A 24,146-nucleotide genomic window follows, 5' to 3' on the forward strand; every position below is an offset into this window, starting at 1 on the left:
CAAAATGACTTAGAGGGCAAATAAAACATTTACCAAGCAGTCAATAAAATGTAAAGACAATCAGAACCAAGCAATTCCAGAAGTACCTAGCCAGGTCCAGGACAATGATTAGCAAAACTGTACGACTTTCATGTGTGAAAGTCTGAGCAATTTAAAATGACTTTTTTTTTGTTTTGGCTGTTTGGTGTTCTGTAATGTAATTTAAATGAAAATCCAGGATTATAACTGGAACGCAGGGTATTAATTACCAAGTGTTTGTAACTTAACTTTCATATGTTTAGGAAATGCTGAATAGTTAGTGATTTTTTTCTGTATTGTAGTTTAAATAACTTACCAAAACAACTGAAAATGTTGTGATTATACTGTATTATTTTGACAAAATTTTCAGAATTTTTCGGTGCAGAATCCCTCCAGGAGTAGTTTCTGAAGCACTGTAAAGTATCTTTTCTTAAAGGCATAGGCCAGATATTCAGCATAAAATGGCAGATTTACAACAAGTTAGGATCTCACCTATATTACGTGTTAGACCACTTCAAATCAATTTTACCACACAGTTTGGTTTGTTGTTGCTGTCCCTTTGAACCCCATTAAATACTGAAGTTGAAAATTTTAAATTAAACCTAAACTGATTTTAAATGAAATAACCAGAAGCCTTTCTAAACAATTTAAAAAAAAGAAAGACACATTTAGGGTTTTCAAACACGTCCTTTAAAACACTGTCACAATTATTACACTTTGTAGATTAAAATACAAATAACTCCTTTATTGTTTTGGCTTGTTTCACAAATATCTGAGAATGAAGCTTAGTCTGTCCATTGTAATTGTACTGTACTACGGAGCAATCGATTCTGGCCATTCTTAGTTCTTTATCTGTTCATGACTCTTTGAGAAAGTACTGCTTCTGTTTTCCTATTTCAATTTTCTCAATTACTCCTTTTCTCTCCTAAGGAAAATATCTCATCCAGCTCCTTCTGAAAAAACATCTGAAGTAGTGATTGGTGGTAGTACTGAAATTGTTAGCCTCCATTTTTCTGTTATAGCTGGATCTATGGAAGCTATTAGGCTAGTGGCACACTCATATTTTTGGTGGGAAAGTAAGCAAGTTTAGACTGACATTTTCTGGTATAACACATACAGTAGCCAGACTACTGGAATTTTTCATTTTAAATCATAACTGTTTCCAGTCAATTACCATGGAAAGTTTTATGAACAAAAACTATTTGAGGCTGATTTGAGGCTTGCTGTAGGAGGATAATTCTTTGAGAATGTACCATGTTGGTTTTTCTTTAGATTTTCAACATAATCCAAGATTTAGAAAATGGACACTGGGCTGCCTTTTCAAACATTCCATCCCATTCTCTGGAAGAAGTAGACTATACCATTTTCCAAAATTAATCCACTCAAGATGGCCAACAAAGTGAGCGTTTGGCTTAAATTCAAGGTAACTGCAAAAGAAAACAGAACAAAATGCTCAGTAAGTCCAATAGTTGTATTACTGTGGGAAAGGTTTAAACAGTTTGGTCAAAACCTCTCTGATGTCAATGGAAAGTTTGTGTGAGGCTTTAGATCAATATGTATATTTAAGCAGTCACACAGAAAAGATCTGCTTTAAGATTCTATGCACACCTGGGAAGAAAATGCCTCCTTAAAAGCTAACATACAATTTTCAGCTTCAGTAAAAATGATGACAATCAAACTAAGTATATGTTACAATATTACACAAATCATGAATTCTACTTTCCTTCTATGTCTTGAGTGACCCACATTGAGTTGCCTCAATTTGTAACTGATTTGCTCCTAGAGAGACAATTATTGTGAGATAAGTTTAAGTTTTCCACACACATTTTCTGCTTCATTCACTTTTGATGAAAGGCCCAGTGTTAAAATTTTAGGCTAAAAACAAACCACCCCTATTTCAACAATACTTCAGATATGAAACAGATTGTTTTTTTAAATCACTGAAAATGTAAGTAGAACAATGTGTAGTGGTAACTTACGTAACAGCAACAGTATCTCTTACATTTAACAGATATTATACTAATAAACAGAAGCAGAAAAGTACCTCTAATCGCTTGAGAGTTTGATGTCAGGACAAATACTTTTATGAGTTTGAGGCACAAAGGCGTATAGTCGTGTTCCCAAATAACAGCTGGAATCAGTAGAAGTTTTCCATAGCTAGACAACAGCAGGGCTTTCAGAAGAAAGATGAAGTCTGACTTTGTTTTCAGGCTTTCAGGTCTTGCTAGCCAAAGGGCAGTAAAGATGCCAACCAAAAATGCAGTTTGTTCTGGGTAGAAAATGGGACACACCAAATCAAAACCTTTCTTGATTAATCTTAGTGAAATGACAAGTGCCAAATACAACTGAGCTTCTGACTATTTAAAGAAAATTTTATAATCAGTTATGAACAAAAACATCCTCTCATTGCCTCCACACCCACCATATATCTTTATTAACCTAGCCAAGCATGACTCATTCTACCAATAACCCAAATCAGTCCAATCTCCAGCAGAAGGATTCAGTCACTTCTATCTGTATGACTGGACACATCACAGGAAAATGAATGTGCAAACTTTCCTCTATTTCTACTTTTCCTTCCTAAATACAGCCTGTCTTTTCAGCTAGTCTTTACCCTGTTAGCCCATGTCATCATTACATATATTCCCTGAAAGGTTAGCACCAAAGAATCTTTTGGCTCAGGGAAGAACACAAAGGCTCAAAGTGTTACTGAACTACTAGGCCTTCCCTACACTAGTAGCTTTTGGATTAAGTCACCATCAGTGCTGCTCCAGCAATGGTAGCATTGGAGGAACTGCTAGCGAAGACTGAGCTCAGAGGCACTTTTACCACCCTTTAATAAAACCTGCTCAGAGCAACGTTAGATACAGCAATATAAACACCAATCCTCATCTACAGTAGCACTTTTTCTGAGGATGTGCACAGGTGATGAATTACAGTTAGTTTTTGGTAGCATAGCTACACCCCTAGACTGAAGTTATTAAGGATTCTCTCAACTTTGAAGTTTGTGGCTCTATTAGATATGTCTAAATTAGACAGCAGTACCACAAGGATTTAAATATACTTATAAAAATGTAACTTCTTTCCCCCCCCCCCCACTTCTGTTGTTTCAAATGCACTTTTAGAAGTTTGGAAACAACATCTCTTCCCTACCTACCAGGTTTGTCATTGTTCAATCTGGCAAATGTTTTAAAAAAATTATTTGTTTAAGGTTCAGAAGTCAACATGTTTTTTCCTGGTTACTGTTTATTTTCATAAGCATCATCGTCAATATCACCTCAACTCTAGAAATAAGCTTTGCAGTGAATCAATATGTAAGGAATTTATGTTTCCAGTTGCTAATTGCCTCTACAGTAAAAGAATTAAAAAAACATTTGGCCAGTCAGGAGAAGTGGTTTTAGTTTTCTTTTCTTTCTCAATGGCATGTAAAACAAACTAGCTATAGAGAATCCATACAACATTTCCCAAAGTTTCCTAACATTTTTAGAATAGGACAAATGAGAAACTTGAACTACTAAAAGGATGCATTAAACAGGTTATATTTAGAAGCAGTACATTTTGGACGGATCTGGCTTCAACATGTGGAAAGGCAACTGGCATTAAAATGTTATGGTGGGCAACCTAAAAAGACACAAAGCACGTGGCAGAAAATGTTCGTTAACTGATATCTGAATCAATTAAATCTTATATAAAATGCAGCATGCTGCTAATATCCTAGAATAAGGCATAGCTGTCCATTACCCCTTATAAACAACACCATGTAAATGGATGCCTATTCAGACCTAGTATTCTGAAATACTGTCATCGTTTGGCACTTTGATATTTAATGCTGATCACCCCAGACTGCACTGCAATCAGGTGATTGCCATGTACAATGGCATTAAAGGAAGGCAGGAAACAGAAGATGAATAAATGAAGTAATTTATGTTGTGCTATTTTTCCCTGAAGAACCACAGAAATGTTTTCAACTGTCTATATATAAATCAGAGAAATCACTCAGCCACCTCCGGGGTGGAATATGTCATGCATTCTGTACTAGCAAATTCTTCAATGTATTCATCTTTAAGATTTAATATAAAAGATCATTTGATAATTATATGAAATAATCATAGTTCTCACCTAAAGAAGCAATTCCAAACATTCTATAAAAATCCCATTCTTTGGCATATCTGATTAAGTCATCAGGGTCTGTGTTTTGACTTGAATCCTGTAGCTGCAGCCACCTGAGATAAGCTTCACAAAGCAAACAAAATATGCAAAGCTTCCCATGAATCTGATATGAAAGAATGTTGACAGCATCAGTATTAAGTATTTTTAATTCAAGGTAATCTCTTAGCACCTCTAGGCACACAAGTGAGGTAGCTTTATTACTTTTGCTCAGGAATAGAAACAAATGACCTTTGTTCAGTTCTACTACATTAGCACACTTTTTAATAACAATTAGCTGCTTTAACATATTAGCCCAATTGGAGAGTTTGGGCTTGACAAGTCATATGAGCAGCTTGGGGCAGAAGAAAGCATAAAGTTGTGGTATGTGAGTGTGTTTGGATGTGGAGGGGAAGAAAAGGGGCTCAATGCAAGCATAATTCAGTGTCTCAAACAGAGCTTAAAGTATCACCAGAAAAATGTGACTGTAAAAAAAATGGCACAGGGTGTGTGTCCAAAATAAATGTGTATCCATATTTAATGTGCCTGGTTTATAAATAAAGTGATCTTCCATCACTAGCAATAGGAAAACTCAGTCAGGGATGTGACTATCAGCCTAGTTCAGGGATAGTCTATTTTTTGTCAAGTTACAAATTTCTTGGTCAAAGTATAGTCAAGATTCAGACATCCATCCAGCTCCCCTCCCCTAACCCCCCCAGCCCCCCATGCTCCCCAATTGCCTGCCAGCTCCCTGCCCCCAGAGTTAGGTGATCTTATTTCCCTAAACTGAAAACAGGATGCACGGGGCTGGCCTGAGCCACCTGGCATTGCTGCTTACCCCCGCCCCCCCCAAATGTTTCTCCATGCCCCCAGTTGAGCTGAGTAGCAGAAATGGAGTGGGAGGGAGGGAGGGAGAGGAATGGGTATGGGCTGGGATCTGGGCAGCCAAGCAGGGTGTGAATGTGTACTTTTTGAGCCAGGAGGTGAAGCTATTGGACTGTGATCCTACTAGTGGTACGATGCTCCGTTGGGGACTGGGTAACAGAGGGACAAGAAGGAGGCTCTGGGTCACAGGAGGGACCAAGGAGACTCCAGATAGCAGCCTGGGGAGATAGGGGGAGGCCGGGATGTGGCAGAAGTGGGTAACTGGAGGTGGATTGAGGAGGGAAAGAAGCCAGTTGGGGCTGGAAAGTGCTCAAGGGACTGGCACCAAAGGACAGGGGGTGGGGAAGACATGAGGCCAGGGTGGGTGGGCTCCAGCGAGCTCTGAGGGCAGGTGGGTACAAGGCCTGGATGGGTTCTGGGGAGGGGGACCTGAGGCTGGGGGGTGGGCTCCAGAGACTGCTTGGGGGCAGGGAGCAAGAGGATGGCGTGGGGCGGTGGGCACAGTGGTGGGCATTGGGCTCTGGGGACCGTTGGGAACACAAAGCATAGCTCTGCATGGCTCCAGCCCCAGCCCCAGCCCACGTGCAGAGGCGACACGTAGCTGTGGCTAGCGGGGAGGAGGCAGGGGGAACAGATGAAAGGTTCTGGAGGCGGTCACATCATCCCCCCCCCAAAATTCTCAGGGTGCCCAGAAACAAGGAGAGCACCCCCTATGGCTGCAACACAGGGAGGGAGGAAGCAGCAGGGCGGCTGGCTGAGCTCCTCCTCCTCTCCCCTACATTGGGCTGATTTGCCTTTCCTGCTGGAATCCCATGCATTGCCTCTGCTTCCACGTCTCCCTCCTGCCCCCACTCACCTCGGTGGATGATCGGTAAAGCAGGCAGCAGCGCTGGAACTCCAGCAGCAGGAAAGGCAAAGCAGCCCCACCGGGGGCAGGGAGAAGAGCTTAGTTGGACGCCCTGCTACCTCTCCATGCTGCATGGACCCTTTGCTGAGCAGTACCGGAATTTGAGGCCTTGAAAGTCTGTTTCCCATTCAGAGCCGAAATCAGTGAGCTAAGAGTCAGATATTTTCTTAGTGTGGTTAGTTTAATTACAAGATATACGTGAGTCCTGCTTTCTTGGGCAGAGGTATTCACAGACAAATCCCTCTTAGGTCTGGTCTGCACACAAAGCTGTGCCAGCATAACTAAAGGTGTGATAAACTGGTGCAACGTTTGTGTGTATTCTATCAGTTTAAAATTGGTTATATAATTTTACAGGTGCAAGCAAAACTGGTACAAGCCAGGTTTAAGCCATATAAGAGTCCACACAAGAGGTCTATAAAATCATGACTGGTGTAGAAAAAGTAGATAAGGAAGTGTTGTTTACTACTTCTCATAACACAAGAACTAGGGGTCACCAAATGAAATTAATAGGCAGCAGGTTTAAAAACAAATAAAAGGAAGTATTTCTTCATACAACGCACAGTCAACCTGTGGAACTCCATGCCAGAGGATGTTGTGAAGGCCAAGACCATAACAGGATTAAAAAAAGAACGAGATAAATTCATGGAGGATAGGTCCATCAATGGCTATTAGCCAGGATGGGCAGGAATGGTGTCCCTAGCCTCTGTTTGCCAGAAGCTGGGAGTGAGCGCCAGGGGATGGTTCACTTGATGATTACCTGTTTGGTTCATTCCCTCTGGGACACCTGGCACGGGGGGCCACTGTCAGAAGACAGGGTACTGGGCTGAATGGACCTTTGGTCTGACCCAGTAGGGCCATTCTTATGTTAACTAAACCAATTTCAGTTAGATTGGTGCAATTTCTGAATATAGATAAGCCCTTTCAGAAGCCTCAAGTAAGACATCTCTATCCTGTCTCCAGAAGCAGGTATTTTGCCCCCTCAAGTCTTATTGCTTAAACTCTATGCTCCTTTTTACCCTTCAGCTCCTGCACTTTTCACCTGGGAAATCACTAGTCCACAATTGCTCACCAAGATCACATGACCTAGAATGATGACCCTGAGTGACTAACTTCCTTTTGTGCAGCTGCTCTGCAGCACAAAGGGCTTGTCTACATGGTGCGATAATGCACACTAGAAGGGTATGAATTCTAAAGTGCACCAAAGTGTTGTGCATTAACTGGCTTATGTAAACCCTACTGGTGTGCATTAAGAGTTTTAGCAGGAACTTTTTGTGCGCATCAGCAGGGTTTACATTGGCCAGTTAGCGTGCAACACTTTAGTGCACTTTAGAATTCACACCCCTGCTGTATGCATTGTTGCACTGCGTAGACATACACATAGGAACTTCAGAATTTCAACTGCCAGACACAAAAGTGCTTTAACCCACACAATACTCTCAACAGCTCTCTGGGTCCTGTCATTGCATGGCAGCTTTAGCTCATTCTACGGCATTTCACCGTGGGGACTTATGCATCAGCGATTCCTAACATGCAAGCCATCATCATCATCAGCCATAATTTTTGTAACTTGTTTTACTGCAGTAGAGGAAGCCTGTAAAAGAGTAATACTAGTTTTTTCTAGTATAGTAATATGTTAGTATTGTACCTTATATTACTGCTGAATTTAAAGAGCTGCATTTCTAGTGGTGACTGTAATAAGCAATTTGCAGCAGAAGCAGACCTCTTCCAATGGCTCTGCTCAGAAAACAGACTACTGAAATATGGCCCCTTCTTGTTCAACAGCTCTGCTCCTTGTGTGTATTCCAAATCACGTGTGCTCTCTCTTCTGACAAAAATAAGTTTAACTCTTGTAAGCAATATCTTTAATCTGACAGCTGTGTTTGCTAACTCTACCTGGATGGTAGCTCTCCTAGCAGCAGCTATGGAGTTTGGTATTCCACATGCTTTGTTTATAGCATTAGACCCTTAATTTGGGCAGAGAACAAAATAGTAGTTAAAATTTTTAGGACTTGTGGAGGGGCAGGAGAAAGAAAATAAACTCTTAAGGCAGCTATTAAATCTTGTTTTCACTGTGATTCTTATTTACTTGTCATCAGAGTCTCATACATTATGTACAAAGCCAAAGGGAGAAAAAAACCCAACAACTTACATTTATCTGTGTATTGAAAAGAATATGCCTGTAAGCCTGTGTTTTGCATAAGATGGCATTAATCAAGATGATAACAGGATCATACTCAATGTATTTGTCCACAGGTTTCTGGCAGGATTTCTGAAATTAACAAAGTAACAAGAAGTAAGAACAAGCAAACAAGCATGAGTTTATTTTAAAACCTGCTGTTCTTATTTGTTTACAGCAACACTATAGTGACATCAAAGTATTTCTTAAAATTATGTCAGGATTTCTGTGATGAAGCCCCTGTTTGCAATGGATTTTAATTCAGGCAAAAAAGTTAGCTTCATTTTTTTATCCTGGCATTCAAGCTTTCAGTTGGTTTCCCCACCTAAACAAAATAAAAGATATCAGCTATTTTTATATGTTCTAAAATAAAGTTCTGATTTATACATAACAATAAATTACACCTGGGTGTGCTACATGGTATTTTGGGACATCTCAGTCAGACAACGGAGTGCCTTCAAACATCTAAGGAATGCACCAGCATCACTGATTTATATTTTCATTTTAAAAAAAAACAACTAACCTTATATTGCAATAATTTCTGTTACGTAAAGAAAGATTGTCTCTTAGCTTTCTACTCTGAACTATGTTGGGGGAAAAGAACCCTTTTCCTTGCTGTGAAGCCCTTTCACAATACAGTAAAGACTGTGTTATCTGGCCCTGTACCAACCGGAATGCTCTATAAACCAGCATTTCTAATCTTCATAGAAAGCCTGGTTTATAGTCCGGTTGGTGTGGGACCGGTAGGCTCCCTGGAAGCGGCAACATGTCCGTGCTTCTCCTAGGCGGAGGAATGGCCACGAGGGGTTCAGAGTGTGTAGGGGGAGGAGGGATGTGGGGCTGGAGTGCGGGGCATGGGTCTGGGAGGAGTTTGGGTGCGGGGTGTGTGGGTGCAGGGCAGGGAGTTGGGGCATGGGAGGGGGAGGGGGGTGCCAGATCCCAGAGGCGCTCACCTCAGGCGGCTCCCTGCAAGCAGCAACCAGTCCCTGCAGCCCCTAGGCAGAGGCGTGGCAGATAGCTCTGCGCACTGCCTCCGCCCTTACCCCGCGCTGAGCGTTCGCTCCGCAGCTCCCATTGGCCGGGAACCTCCATTTTTAATCCTGTTATTGTTGGAGAGTTTAAGCATCCAAAAACAGTTAATGAAATTTACCAGAAACTTGACCCCATCAGTAGTGAAGCCATCATCAGGTGCATTGAGTCACAAGGCTTTGTGCTAGAGCAGGGGCGGGCAAACTTCTTAGCCTGAGGGCTGCATCGGGTTTTGGAAGCTGTATGGAGGGCTGGTTAGGGAAGGCTGTGCCTCCCCAAACAGGCAGGCGTGGCGTGGCGTGGCCAGGTCCCCACCCCCTATCCCCACCCCCGCTCTCTGTCCCCTGACCACCCCAAGAACTCCCACCCCGACTGCCTCCTGCCTCCCCATCCAACCCGTCCTCTCATTCCTTACTGCCCCCCTGGGACCCCTGCCCCATCCACTCACCCCTTCTCCCTGCCTGCCCTCAGAACCACTGCCCACCCCTCGTTGCCCCATCCAACCCCCCCTCCTTCCTGACTGCCCCCCAGGACCCCTGCACCCATTCAACCCCCCTGTTCCCTGCCCTCTGGCTGCCCCGACCCCTATCCACACCCCACCCTCGACCACCACCCTGAACTCCCCAGCCCTCTATCCAACCCCACCTTCTCCCTGCCCCCTTACCGCACTGGCTGGAGCACCGGTGGCTGGCGGTGCTACAGTCATGCCACCCGGCTGGAGCCAGTCATGCCACCACACAGCACAGAGCACCAGGTCAGGCCACAGCTCTGCCGCTGTGCTGCCCAGCTGCTGAGAGCACTGAGCTGACAGTAAGGTGTGTTGAGGCTGCACGGAAGGGGGACCAGCAGGGGAGGGGCTCGGGGCTAGCCTCCTGGGCCAGGAGCTCAGGGGCCAGGCAGGAGGGTCCCATGGGCCAGATGTGGCCTGTGGGTCAGTTTGCCCATCTCTGTGCTAGAGGTATGGTGCCCCCCCAAGCCAGTATATTTTGGCCAGGTTCTAAGGGAACCACATTTTGGATCAGAGAAGAAAATGTTATATGGGATTATGTAGTAGGACAGAGTTAGAGGTAATGGATTCAAAAATTGACTCAATTAACCAGCAGTTTGATAGGCTTGAAATTAAAGTCAGAGAGATGGAAGAAAGGATACAATTAATTGACGAATGTAATGACCATTTAATAGTGTGTGAAATCTACCATGGAACAGATTACAGCTCTAATTAAAGGCAATATCTCACATCATTTTTTTTTTCTAAAGAAGAATCCTGAAAGAACATTCTGAAAAGGCAGTAATTTACACAGGCTTCAGGCTGGTGTAGCACAAGAAACTTGTAAAGAACCGTTTGGAGTTGTGACAGAAACTCTGGACAGTCAGAAGCAAAATGAACTCACCTTTGAGCACAAGAGAATTGCTTGTAGGTGCTTGATGGAGAGAGATGCAAGGTGCCCCCATGTTCGCATTAAAAGCACAAAACTTTAAAGCATGGATGCATAAGTGGAACTCTAGGAGAGATTTCCCTATTTGGAGCCAACAAAGAAGAAAAGGATGACAGAATCAAAGTAAGGGGACATGCAGAAAGACTACACTGAAGAAGATCAACTAAGCAAATGCCTGTGTCAAGGATACAGGTAGCATGCTGTTAGTCAGGGGTCGGCAACCTTTCAGAAGTGGTGTGCCGAGTCTTCATTTATTCACTCTAATTTAAGGTTTCGTGTGCCAGTAATACATTTTAACATTTTTAGAAGGTCTCTTTCTATAATATATGACTACACTATTGTTGTATGTAAAGTAAATAAGGTTTTTAAAATGTTTAAGAAGCTTCATTTAAAATTATATTAAAATGCAGAGCCCCCTGGACCGGTGGCCAGGACCTGGGCAGTGTGAGTGCCACTGAAAATCAGCTCACATGCCGCCTTTGGCACGCGTGCCATAGGTTGTTTACCCCTGCTGTTAGTGAATGATTTGCATGCAGTTTAGAAATACCAGACCATTCCACTCTACCCAGACTAGGAACAAAGAAATCCCAACAGGGATTCCTGTGAGGAGGCTGCTGTGAACACGCACATATAAATAGCAATTTTGATGACAACTGTGGGTTTTCTACTTTGCAGCATCTGGAAACCATATACACACAAAAGATATGAAACAGCCAATGTAGCATCATGATGAGGAGTTCTAGTCTGTCACCACCAACACATGCTATACATAGAACACAACAGAAAGAGGATTAGTAGGAACAAAAGCTTGTCACATCACAAAACCATGGCTGGGCGTTTTGACAAATTAAATAGTCTGCAATAATTGCTGATGTATGCAAATTGATAATCCTTCCTCAGCCATCTTGCAGAGATAAGATGCATTGAGAAAAAGATAATTATTTATTATTAAATTAGACCATTTAAGTCTTAGATTGTATTGAAGTCAAATCCTCTGCCTTTATCCCGCCAGTGGCCCGATTTTCATGAACTCCCTCAGACTAACAGAAGGGAAACACTTCTACTACCACATAATTCTGCTGAATTATGTATATAAGAACAACACAACATATTTTATTTTCAGTGTTGCTTTTGGACTCCTGGCAGCTTCTTTGCCCCAGCTCCACCACATGAATACTTAGCCCTCATCCCTGCTTTCTCTCTCCTCCTTGCTGCTAACAACAAAAAAAAGGGGGGGGGGCTTTTCAATTAAAATTTAACTGCAGATTGTGTGTTTATTGCTCAATTAATCCAGCTGTTTTATTGTAAAGTGTGAGGGAGAGACTGGTTGAATGACATAAAAGTGCCTTGAATTGCTAATGAGGTGTCACCTAGGATTATGATTTTTACCCCACTGAAGCCCTCCTTTTAAATGCTAGGTGTTTCCCTGCCTTCTCTTTCCTTCCTTCTATCAATGAGATATGTTTACAAAAACTGAAATTTTCTCTCAGTTTTTGGGCATTGTCAAACCTTGATAACTTCCCTTTACTTTCTTTGCAGCGTGTCTCTAGTATGGGAAGCAGGATCACCCATTAACTATGGATACCCAAGATAAAAGAAATCATATATCCTCTATCTTCCCTGGGGCACTGAGGCATGGAGGAGACTTCTACTGAAAAATGGCAATTGATAACCAATATTTAGAATTTGGTGAATTTACGTATGGATGTCCACATGGCCATCTAGTAGATCTCATTAGTGGAGACATGACTTCTTTGTCCTCAGACTGTGCTCTTACAGTATGAACTATGATGCTTGACAGAAGGAAGACTATTTCTTGAATTTACTTTGTGACTAAATGTTATGACAGTTGTGAGGACTACCTATCTGAACAACAATACAATAGTGGGTCTTACCCAAGAAGGTTCCCAACTTCAAAAGCTCATTTGATTAGAGATAATAATTCTTAGAAAGCCTGCTTTAATGAAAGAAAGTATAATGACACCTGCCATAGTCAATTCTTTTAAGGACCAGAATGAAATTCCAAGGTTGTGCTATATAGCCTTTTGGGACTGGAAACAGGGTAGTTGCGCCTTAAGGAAGCATGTCAGGGTTTGATAAAACTTCCTCTTCTTGAACATGCTGATACCTTATAACACAGACACTTGATCTTAAGCTTAGACAGTCTCATACACCCACATTAAACCCTTCCTTGAGGAATTCAAAGCTATGTTGCATTTGCTTAATGCGGTAGTTAAACCATTGACTTTGCTTTGGCCTGTAGAACAAGTTCTATTTGTTGACTACTTTCCAGGGTCTGTAAATGTGATATTTACCTCATCCAAGTATCCATTTTAAACCTATTTGGTGTGGGATGGAGGATAAGTTATGGCAACAGCTGACCTCCTCTGTGAGGTAGACACACTGGCTGGTCCAGCTCTAGGTTAATCAGGCAACAGAGATATAGACTTCTGGCATACACAGAATCACTGCTGCTTTTTCCATGCTATCTTTTGCATGATCCTAGGGATCAGTGAAAAAGGTAGAAAGGCATCTAGCAGAGACCTTGCCCCACACTGCGAGAGACATTTATCACCTTGTATCCTGGGTCCTGACGCACAGAGATGCCACTGGGCACTTGATTGAACTTTTTGCATCACCAATCCATCAAACTGATTTACAATGAATAAGGATGCTTCTGGGTGCAGGTTTCAACTTCGGCCATGTAAGAGATCAGGCCAAATCCAGAGTCTGACCATCTCTAGGAAACACTGAAAAAAATCTTCCTCTTTGAGAAAGTCTTTCCACCATAGGTGAAAGTGATCACAAGCATCCCTTTCTAGTCCAAACTGCTTCCAAACTTTCCACCCAAAAACCTATCCCAAGCAGAATTTTGACCCTGAAGTCCACTAGGGACTTTGCCACTGCTGTTGATTTTATGTGGCAGGTGCTCAGACACTACAGTAATGGGCAGGATCATGAAACCTTAAGATATGCAGAAGATAGGTAAGCCTTGGCATTCACCTCCACTTTGATGGGAAGTGGAGCATAGAGTCAGGAATTTCTGTACTCTGACCAGGACAGAAGTTGTTTTTCTCTCTCAGGTCAGGCTGATCCTGTTCTTCCTAATTTATTGATGTGGTTTTCATAAAACATGTTGAACATCATGACAAGAACAAGACTTATCCTCTGGAAGGAAGATTGCCCTCAATGAGTTACTTGTGTTTCAGCTGGTGGATGCTGTGCCCTTTCTTTCTGGTACCCATTCTCTGGCTTGAATTGAGCCCTCTCCATTATCCCCAGCTAGCATTTGATATATAGATTGCTCTGCAGGGATTGCTAATGGGTGAATATCTTTGAAAAAAATCTTATTTACATTTACTATTTGAGGGAGTAGAGAACAGACAATGGGATCTTGACCTAGGCTAATAGATGTGATAGGGTGAGATGTGGAGTTATTGCATAGGGGTCATGTGAACACTGGTTCTCGAAGCAGGTGTGTGTACAGGGCCTGCATTTCCAATAAGCTTCACTAAGAACTGGAGTTTTAGTTCTGTGACTCCACTCATTTTCCATTATAGCCATTTTCACCTTCTGTTAACAGTCTTCTGAGATAAGACATTGCACCTAATAAGATTCATCCTCAGTTCAGGTCTATGAATGATTTCTGTGGCACCATGTGTCTGTGTTTATCAGGAATCCAAGATAGTCCAAAAACCGTATCCCGATCTGTGTTTGTTTCAGCTTTTTCTCTGTACAGAACCCTGATCAGAATTTTCCAGGAAGAGATAGGAATGAATTTGCTTCTTCCTTAACCAATATTAATACTACCATGATCTTGAAAGAGACCCTGGAACCACTCATCACACAGTAATGATCGGAGTTGAAGAAAAAAATACCATTCATATGCAAAGTGGAGAATTGTCCATCGAATGATAAAATGGGAACGTGAAGATAAATATCTAAAGAAATTCCTTAATGAAGCTTCTTATGGAGCCTTGGGCTATTTATTCCTGATAACCTGAGGCTAGAAATAGTATGAGGAACAGCTCTTGAGGGGATGCAGGTTATATTATTCTGATCTGAAGTTGATGATGTAGGTTTCATTAATGTACTGACATTTTCCTGGGTGTTGGAGCTGCATGGACACGACTAATAGGGCAAAACTGTTCTTGTGATTCTTGCACAGCTCGACAGTGTACCTCCTTCTGAGAATATCTAGTGCCCTCATTTTGAGTCAAGGTATAGGCACTCCTTCCCCCTGGCCCCCAATATGAAAGAAAATCTGGCACTACTTACGGGGTCAAAGCCCAGACAGGGCTGGTTGAGAGTCATGAAGATTGCTCTAAAGCAACTCACCTCACATCAGCACCCTAGACTTGTTCCAGCTACCATTTGCAAAGTGGTATTCTCTCTTGTACTTCAGGGACTGCTTCAACTTGCCACATGACCTGCATTCCATTCTATAGTGTTGGCAGGAGCCAAGATTTTCCAATGACTTTGTACATAGCCTCAACTTTCCACAGAGTTTCTGACCATCTCCCTAAGAGAACAGTGGGAACTGATATGCCTGGGCACTGGACCTCAGTGGTGAAGGCCCCATATATTTGCTTAAAACAGACTAGCGTTTCTCTACCTCTCCCCGCCACTCCCCTCCAGGAGATCACATTGGTCTATTTAACTTTTAGGTTGAAAGGGACTATACTTGCAATATTGACCACCCATATTAGCATTGGTTGTGAAAGCAGGTGGAGGGAGTCAAAAGATATTTCATACTTTAATTTTGTTGTTACTGATCTGTTGCAGACAGTTTTCATACCCAGGGGAGAGAAAAGAAGAGATGTCTGCCTGGACTTGGCTGTCTCTAAAAGACCAGTATAGCAAGGAAACCACTTTTTCAGGTAAAAAATATCTCCCCCACAGAATAAACACTGGATACCTTGACCATCAGGGAAGATAGCCACATTTACCTTTGGTGGTGCCATCAGGTTGAATTTGGATTGATACACACTGAAGAACCTTGTGTCCTTATAAAATGGAGGTCATAAGGACTAGAAAGAAGGAAGCCAAGAAGTCCCTTACAGCCTGTTTGTTCTTTCATGTGTGGGCTGGGGGAGGCGGCAGAGGCAGTACCTTATGGCAACCTGTAGCAGCAGCTGGGAACAATAATCTGGACATTAAGGTGTGGTGAATCCCCAGTGGTAGCCAGTGGCAAAAGCAGGATAGTTAGGGATAAGTGAAGAATATCATATACAACTAAAATCACATGGGGAATTTTAAGCAGACAAACTGTAAATTGGACTTGACACCAGCATTAACACCCTCAACTCTTGCAAAAAGCAACTTTGATTTTTTAATAAACCACAAGTGGCCCAGACTTCTGTTTTGCATCTCAATCTGGAACATGCCTCCCCCCGAATCACAGAACCCCTTAATACCAGTTTGTTAAATACTGAACCAGAGGAAAGTGTGTCACTTACTGGACACCAACAAGGCTCCTGAGTTTTCCCTGGAAGTTACCTCATCCAAATAGTCACCATTACTGATCCACTTCAGTTTATGAGATGTGATAAGTCTGATGTGCTATGGCTTCAGGCGTAAACATTGCACTTGTTTTACTGCATAGTATTTGAAGCGACTTTGATTTCCATGTTTGCAGTGTTGTAGTTGTGCTGGTCCCAAGATATTAGAGAGACAAGGTGGGTGAGGTAATATTTTTTATTGGACCAGCGTCTGTTGGTGGAAGAGACATGCTTTCGAGCTTGGTGTAAGCTCAAAATCTTCTCTTTCACTACAGAAATTGGTCCAAGAAAAGAGATTACCTCACCCACCTTGTTTCCTCTTGATTTCCATTTAACAGATTTCATATTTTTATTAAACCTCATGTTAAAATGTTATATAATACACACGTTAAGAAAAGAGTATCTGTTCATCTGAGTATAGTGCTTAGATTATCCACAAATACAAAAAGTTTGTTTTTAAAGTCATAAGATACATATAGAGCATAATTAGCAACAACCCAAATTTAGGTGAATAAATTTAACAATACAGTTTAGATATTAGCATCCAAGTATTCAGGTATATCACATGAAAAGTTATACAGTTAGTTGTGGAAAGCAAATATAGCAAGGAGTGAGGATTGTCCCTCAGTAATTGAGAATTTAGGGTAGGTTATCCATTTAGATGATACTTTCCTGATAAATTGTATATCAGTTACTTTCCCGACTGCGCTTCTCATCGGCACTCCAGCTTATCCCTCCTGGTATTGCCGATGTCCCTTGACCAGCCTAAGTGGCTCATGGCAGGGGGCTGGAAGGGATATGCCCTGTTCCAGCCCCTTCCCCAAGGCCCTGTCCCTACCTCTTCTCTGGTCCTCTACATAGCTGCATGCACGCTGCCGCTCTTCCTCCTCCCCCTCGCTAGGGCCATCAGCTGATTGGCGCAGGGAAGGAGAGGGGGAGGGGCAGGAAAGCACCACGCTGGGGGAAGAAGCGGGGGAGAGGAAAAAGCTTGGCTGCCGCAGGACCAAGTTTCTGCCTCCTGCCCCCGCAAGGGAGAGCGGTGGGCAGGGGGGCTGAGGGCCGGGACCGCGGCAGCATGCCACTCAAAATCAGCTTGCGTGCCGTGTTTGGCACGTGTACCGTAGGTTGCCGACCCCTGCACTAGCATGATACACCATTGCAAAGATCTTTTATTATGTATCTTATCAATGATTTACATAGTTTGTAGCATAGATCCATTACTAACATACTACGTTACACTAAAACCAAGGGGGGGAGGGGAAGTCAATCGCACATTGCAATGTGCATTTTTAAGACCTGCAGAAATCTCCATTATAATGCCTTGTCTTTAAGATCTACTGGACTGTGCACATTTTCTAATGAGTCTGCAGAGATTTTGAGCATGCTTGCAGCTGTTTGATCATTAATTGATTGTTCTATTGGGAGAAGAAGAGGATGAGAATGTCAACTTTCTCCATCATAATAAATAATTTATCTCTGCCCAGTGTTCAGCCTCTTCTGGGTCAAGGAAGACACTCACTCTCTGTTCTATTTCAACTTATGTTAACCACTACTTTTTAAAAAACAAAAAATAATCTAAGACCTTCACAAACCAGGTGTTTACTGTATATGCTGTTTGCTATTAACATCAGAAATGTTCAAGCATAAAACTGAAGTGACAGAACACTTACAGTTATTGTACATTTTGTCCAAATTCCCTGCTCAACTATTTTGTGTTGTGTGCCCATCATTTGGAGTTTAGTTACAAATTTAGGGCTTGGCAGGTGGCGAGATATTGCATTATTTCTTCTCAAGCTGCTAAGGGCCCAAATATAATGCAAAAATATATGAGGTATATACTGGAGAATAACAATGAAATTCCAAATGATATAAGGGTAATTTTTTTTAGCATAAACATTTTTCTACGAACTGTGCTACAAGCAAATTTTTCTGATTTGCAAGGAATAAACAAGTTCAGGGGTTGTACTGGGAAATAAAATGAACATGAATAGAAACCAACGGGTAATTGAGGCACACCTCCAGGTTCTTCCATTTCAATACCAAAAATCAAAATCAAAGTCTGTCATACAGAATTGTATTTTAGTGTATTTTTCACCCACTACTAGAAATACTCATAAACAAGCCATTGGCAACAAGAACACAGGTAAGTACTACCAAAAATTGAAAGCTATAAATAAGGAAAGGTCTAAAACAATCCTTAAAACAGAAATGATATTTCAACCTTAACTATGAAATCAGTGAGAACATTTGGGAGAGGAAAACAGAAGTAAGCCTTTTAATGCCAATTAAATGCACTGGACAAAGTGAAGTGTTTTGGAGGCAAATTGTCAAGAAAAAAGGTTAAATATCCATAATAATAAAAAAGGAAATGCTCCTCAAATAGGTACTGCTTAGTATGTACAGCCTCTAATGCAGGCATTAAAGACTGGGATATGAAGGAGTAATTATAACAGTTCTCAGATGCACATAAAAGTGACCACCATTCTAACCCTGGTGTTGAGGCAGGCTGCCTCCCAATCTCATTCAAGGCACTACAGAGTAATCTTCAGGTCTGGGTTTTGAAACACATAAAACCCAGAAGTGAGGGATGGGCCCATTTTGCAAAATAGTACTGACTTTAGTAAGAGACTGTGAGGTCTGGTGGCATAAGACTACCCTGAGCTAGGCACAGCAAGCCAGCAATTAGGATACAATCTACTAGAACCTGCTCCTCGAAAATACCTGTTACTCAGGGCTTGGCTACACTTGCAGGTGTGCAGCGCTGGAAGTTACAGCTGTCTTCGTACAGCTGTGTAGGGAAAGCGCTGGAGTGTGGCCACACTGACCGCTACCAGCGCTGCAGTGTGGCCGCATTTGCAGTGGTGTTGGGAGTGGTGCATTATGGGCAGCTATCCCAGCGTTCAAGTGGCTGCAACATGCTTTTCAAAAGAGGGGGGTGGGGTGGAGTGTGACAGGGAGCGTGGGGAAGAGAGAGAGAGAGAGAGAGTGGATTTTTGGAGCCGACACTGTCAGCTCCCTGCCTTGCAAATTCCGACCACTTCCCTGACCCCTCATTCACTCTTAAATGCAAATAGCCTGCAGACCAGATAAGCAGCTGCTCCCACAGACTCCCTTCCTCCCCCCCTCCCCTCCACCATGCTGTTTCTCTCCTCAAGCAAACACTAGGCTGTGGACATTCATCCCCCTGCCTGCCTCATTCACAGCAAACAGTAGCTGTGTTTGTTTATTAGATAAGCAGCTCTGGGAGCCCCGAGTTCACAACAAAACAAAGAGAGGCATCATAACAAAACAAAGAGAGTTCTTTAGTTAAAAGCATTATGGGAAAATTCTGGAGGTCAGTTACAGCGTAGTAAGATTAATCACTGTTTACACTGGCACTCCAGCGCTGCAGTCGTACATGCAGCGCTGTAGCCAGGGAGATACAGCGCTGTATGTGCCTTGCAAGTGTGGACGGTGAGTGAGTTGCAGCGCTGTAAAGCCACCACCAGCGCTGCAACTCTCCAGTGTAGCCAAGCCCTCAGACTGACTGACCACCAAATTGAGGGGAAGAGGAAAGATCCATTCCAAACATACGGCCTGACTAGTGTGGGGGGGGGGAGGGGGGAAGGGGGGGAGGTCTGCAGGAGGATGAGGAAGTAGACAGAAAACAGAACAAAATTTAGACTGAAATTGGGGTGTGTGTGGTGTTCTAGTTAACAAGGGGGGTGTCAGGGCCGATGAGGAGTGAGACCGTGAGGGTGAAGGTGGGCTGTATGGCACCATATTAAAAACTGAAAAAATGTTTCATGACTATTTTATTAGATTTAACTCAGGTTTTTTTAATCATCACACAAATTAAAGTTGGCTACTCAAGCCTTCTATGAAGCACTATATCTACATCCTTCTTGGTTTCTTGTTATAATTTTGCACAACTCTGTTAATGAACTTCTTGAATGCAATGCATTCATCTTTGGTGGCTTCTCATGTGTCCGGTACTTCCATTCCTTCAATTGATATGCTCATTAGTTCATTCACATGATCAGGCAGAAGGCGACTTCTTTCAGAACACAAAATTGTATTCAATGATGAAAAAGAAAGCTCAACTGTAGCTGTTGTGACTGGGAGTAGCAAGAGATGAATTCCTACTTCTTTCATCCCAGGAAACAGCATAAAGATTGGGTCGAGCCACTAGTGATGATAAAAAAATTGAAGTCAAATCTTCATTCATTCGTCGTACGATATTCCACTCTGTGTTCAAATTCTTTATTCTGTCCTGAGCACGTGGCAGCCCCATTCTGGTTGTGCCTCACTCCACTCAACTGTCGATGTTTTATAGGACATGGATCTGTAAAAGCTATGTAAAAGTTGAATAGAATCTAGAAGTCACTGTTGTAGATTTTTAAGAATTAAGTCTGTGTACTTTTTCAGTTGTCTTAAACACTTCTTGACCTCTTCACTTAAGGATTCAATATAAATGCCTTCATTAGTCAACTTCTGGACTGAAGTCTTTGCTTCTTTCAGTACTTTTTCAATGGATAACTCTCTGATTGATACAAATGTAGTTTATGGTCCAATTGACAAGCATTTAACTCTTCTAAGATGTGGGTTGTCACAGATGCAGCTGATGTATCTTCTATAACTTGAACATCTAGAAATGCATCTACTGGCCTATCTCCGACATCAAGATAACGTACACAATGACTTAATACTTGATGCCCATTTGCATCAGTGCATTAATCAGACATATATGCAAAATTTTTTGAATGTGGTGCGAAAGTTCTTCACTTTTTCAACTGTTGAGTCTTTCACTGTTTCACCACATGCTTCTAGCCAGTCAGTTGAGTTTCTTGCAGAAAGATAGTTAGCATTTGCTGGTCTTGTTCGGAACCAGTGTTCAACTTCAGGATGAACAAGTGACAATGCACTTAACATTGGCCTCCAGTTTGTAGCGCGTGGTATATTTTACTTAAATAGAAAGTATGATGTGACAGCCATGTTTGTTTGCATGAACTGTGTTGTGTCTCTAGCATTCTTAACAGCCTCATTAACACTCAGAAGTGTTGTCCTTGGTCAGCAGAGACTCAGAGTTCAGAGGTGTTTTCACATGAGTTCACCTCCCAGGTGGGGGGCAAGAAGGCACCTTGCTCATTTCCCCAGCTGCTCACTGTTCGCTCTGCCCACTGCTGTTTGTTGTGCCACCGTTCACTCCATTGCTCTGTTGTCAATGGCCCTGCGCAGTCACCTTCTGTTGCCACCTGCCACTGTGGCCTCTGGGAGTTGGTCTCTTGAGGTTCCACCAGCTCTCAGTGATTTCAGCTGAGCTCTCAGTGGGGGAACCTCACTGCTAGTGCAGACTGGGCTGTCTCTTCCACAGAAACACTGTCCCACAGTAGGTCTAAGCACTTAGATCTGATTATCAGGGATTTCAGCTATAGTGGTCACTTAACAAAACAAAAGACTATCTATGGCGCCTAATCAGCTCTGTCTTTAAACAGTGGAGAGGGGCAAGTCAAATAGTACTTGTGACTCAAGCAGACCAAGCAAAATACCTGTCCCCACCATCTCTCGATGCCCTCAATCAGCACAGGCTAAGTACAGTTCTACTACCCTTTACTCATACAATAACAACAACAATATTTCATTACCTCCTCTTCCCCCCACCCCCTACATTCAAGTGATTTGTAACCCAACCCCAGCCAAAATCTATCACTTGGGCAACACAGCTCTGTTTGCTGGATACCTAGGTAGATTAGATGTGAATGTAAATACAGTCTGGTCCTGAAGCCTTTCCCCCCAGTTCACTAGCTGTCAGGGAGAGCTCATTTAGACTTTGCTTACAAATCATAATTTGAAATTATTAGGTTGGCCAACATCACCGAAATGCATGCACTGACATTGTCATAAAAAACAACAGCTGTATAAGGAAGCTAGTCTATGTTCATACTTTTCAAATCTATTATACTTTTTCAGATCCATGTATTTTATCATACACTTTATATGCTTTAAAGGGGTATATGAATGTTTCAATTTCAATTCAAATTTCCAAGCAATCACTAAATTGGCAACACTGTATGTAACTAGTTCACAAAACTGGGGGGGGGGGCGGTGTTGGGGAAATTCAGGGGGAGGAGGGAGGGAAATCCCTGGGTGGGTTTGCGGGAATGAGAGATTAAAGAGATGCGGGACAAGAATAAATATATGTATCTCATAGAACTGGAAGGGACCCTGAAAGGTCATTGAGTCCAGCCCCCTGCCTTCACTAGCAGGACCAAGTACTGATTTGGCCCGATCCCTAAGTGGCCCCCCTCAAGGATTGAGCTCACAAGCCTGGGTTTAGCAGGCTAATGCTCAAACCACTGAGCTATTCCTCCCCCCCCATAATAATCACACCGCACAACGTCCTGGAGCAACCTGTAGGATTGAGCCGTTGCGGGGGTGTGGGGGGAGAGGAGGGAACGGGACGGAACCCAGGTTTTTGATTCCCGGTCTCGGGTTAGACATCCGGGGTAATCCCTGCCACAGCGCCGCTCGCACAGGGGCTGCCCCCGGGACGGCGTGGAGGTTGCTCGGGCTGCGGACGCGGCGTAAGTGTGCGTGTTTGCTCGTACAGTGCAGCGAGCAAAGGGGCCGGTGGGACTAAAACACCCGCCCAGGGGAGAGCTCAGGGCGCCTAGCCCCGAACCGGGACCGACAGGGCCTGAGCCCGGGTGACCCCACCCGCTTCACAGACACCCTCACCCCGGAGCCCCCACCCCACTGACCGCCCCCGGCCCGGCCCGGCCCACTCACGCAGATGGCGATGCGCAGCACCCCGCGCTGATAGTCCCTGTACAGCTCAGGAGCTTCCCGGTTGCACTCGACGCACCTGTAGCCGCCGGGCTCCCCCATCCCTGGCGAGCGGCCGTTACCAGGGGAACCCCCCTCCCGGCCGCTTCAAATTGCCTCGCTTCCCGGTTCAGGGCGATGAGGAGAGGAAACGCCGCGCAGTGCATCATGGGAGTTGTAGTTTCCAGACTGTGTTCATGCAAGGGATGCAACGGCCGGAAACTACAAATCCCATAAGGGAGCGAGGCCGCAGCTTCCTCCACCTGTCGCGGGGAGGGGGGGGGGGCGCGGCAGAAAGGAACCACCTTGAACATGCAAGGGGGGAGGCGCACGCATGCGCGCTGAGAAGATGGCATCTGCCACCGGGACCTGCTGCCGCTGTTGCTGGGGCGCCGTTGCGCTGGGGCAGCTCGTGCTGCTGCTGTTGGGGGCGGCCCGGGCGGCGCTGGCCCTGACCGAGCACTACCCGGCCCTGTCGTTGCTCAAGCAGGAGCTGCACCGGCAGCAGCTGCAGGGCCAGGCTGGGGGCTGCCCCCAGGCGCCGGACTGGGGGGAACAATACTCGGCCGAGTGCGGTAAGTCGGGTCGGGCAGCGCCACGTCCTGCCCCGCTGCCTGCTGGGGGAGCCGCCGGGCAAGGGCCCGCGGAGGGGGCGCCCCAGGCTGGCGGCAAGGAGAGGGGCGCATGGGAGGGGTTCCCCTTTGTCCTCTGTGTGGGGGCGGCGTGGCACCGGGCGTGAGTGCGCGTGGGAGGCGCGCGGCGTGGCACCGGGCGTGGCGTGGGGAGGCGCGCGCGGCGGGTCCTGGGGCGTGAGTGCGCGTAGGGTGCGCGCGGCGGGTCCTTCCTGTCCGTGGCTCTGGTGAGGTGGTGGCCGCCGCCAGTCGTTCCTTGCTGCCCTCCGCCGCGGGGTCCTTGCTCCCAGCCCCGGGATGGGTCCCGTAGCTACTTACCCTACGAGCAGTGGGTTTGCCCTGTTTTGCTTGGCCGGCATTGGCCTCTCTGCCATCCCCCTGTCTCCGCGGTGCCATGAGCCTGGCAAGCCTCTGAGGTGAGAGGTGAATGGTCAATGCCTTTGTTAGGTACCTGTCACCTGAAGGCAGTGGGATGATGTGGACTTCTCCCCTCCTTTGACTGTATCTTGGAGAAAGAAGGGGTGTGAGTGATAGAGGCATTTCTAGTGAAATTCACTTCTTTTCTGTGCTTTGTGGGGCCGGGATGACCCTGGAGGTGACTGAAAGTAAAAC

At 44.2% G+C, this 24,146-nt stretch overlaps 2 protein-coding genes across 2 annotated transcripts in view; one reads left to right on the plus strand and one right to left on the minus strand.

Moving 5' to 3' along the window:
• Positions 1-356: 356 nt before the first annotated feature.
• LOC123356887 (protein ARV1-like) lies at positions 357-23,055 on the minus strand. Its single transcript, XM_045000140.1, has 5 exons — positions 22,867-23,055; positions 8,106-8,225; positions 4,138-4,291; positions 2,063-2,287; positions 357-1,445 (listed from the first exon to the last, which is right to left on the minus strand). The coding sequence occupies exons 1-5, from the start codon at positions 22,963-22,965 to the stop codon at positions 1,339-1,341; spliced, it is 705 nt and encodes a 234-aa protein (XP_044856075.1). The 5' UTR covers positions 22,966-23,055; the 3' UTR covers positions 357-1,338.
• A 181-nt stretch (positions 23,056-23,236) lies between these two features.
• The window catches only part of LOC123356892 (tetratricopeptide repeat protein 13-like), a gene marked incomplete at its 3' end in the record, with an annotated part of 35,833 nt that continues 34,923 nt past the window's right edge, over positions 23,237-24,146 (plus strand). The window contains exon 1 of the mRNA XM_045000147.1: positions 23,237-23,477. Coding sequence (XP_044856082.1) covers positions 23,237-23,477 — 241 coding nt within the window. The remainder of the gene's footprint in view (positions 23,478-24,146) is intronic.

The sequence above is a fragment of the Mauremys mutica genome, unplaced genomic scaffold (genome assembly GCF_020497125.1).
Source record: "Mauremys mutica isolate MM-2020 ecotype Southern unplaced genomic scaffold, ASM2049712v1 000000F_np12_subseq_67271636:67468913_obj, whole genome shotgun sequence".
Lineage (NCBI taxonomy): Eukaryota > Metazoa > Chordata > Testudines > Geoemydidae > Mauremys > Mauremys mutica.

Coding starts and splice junctions, on each gene's coding strand:
- LOC123356887 (XM_045000140.1), bottom strand. CDS start 22,965: ATGGGGGAGCCCGGCGGCTACAGGTGCGTCGAGTGCAACCGGGAAGCT. Junction 8,226..22,866: donor TGCTGCGCATCGCCATCTGC/GTGAGTGGGCCG, acceptor TGTTAATTTCAG/AAATCCTGCCAGAAACCTGT. Junction 2,288..4,137: donor GTTTGGAATTGCTTCTTTAG/GTGAGAACTATG, acceptor TTTTCTACCCAG/AACAAACTGCATTTTTGGTT.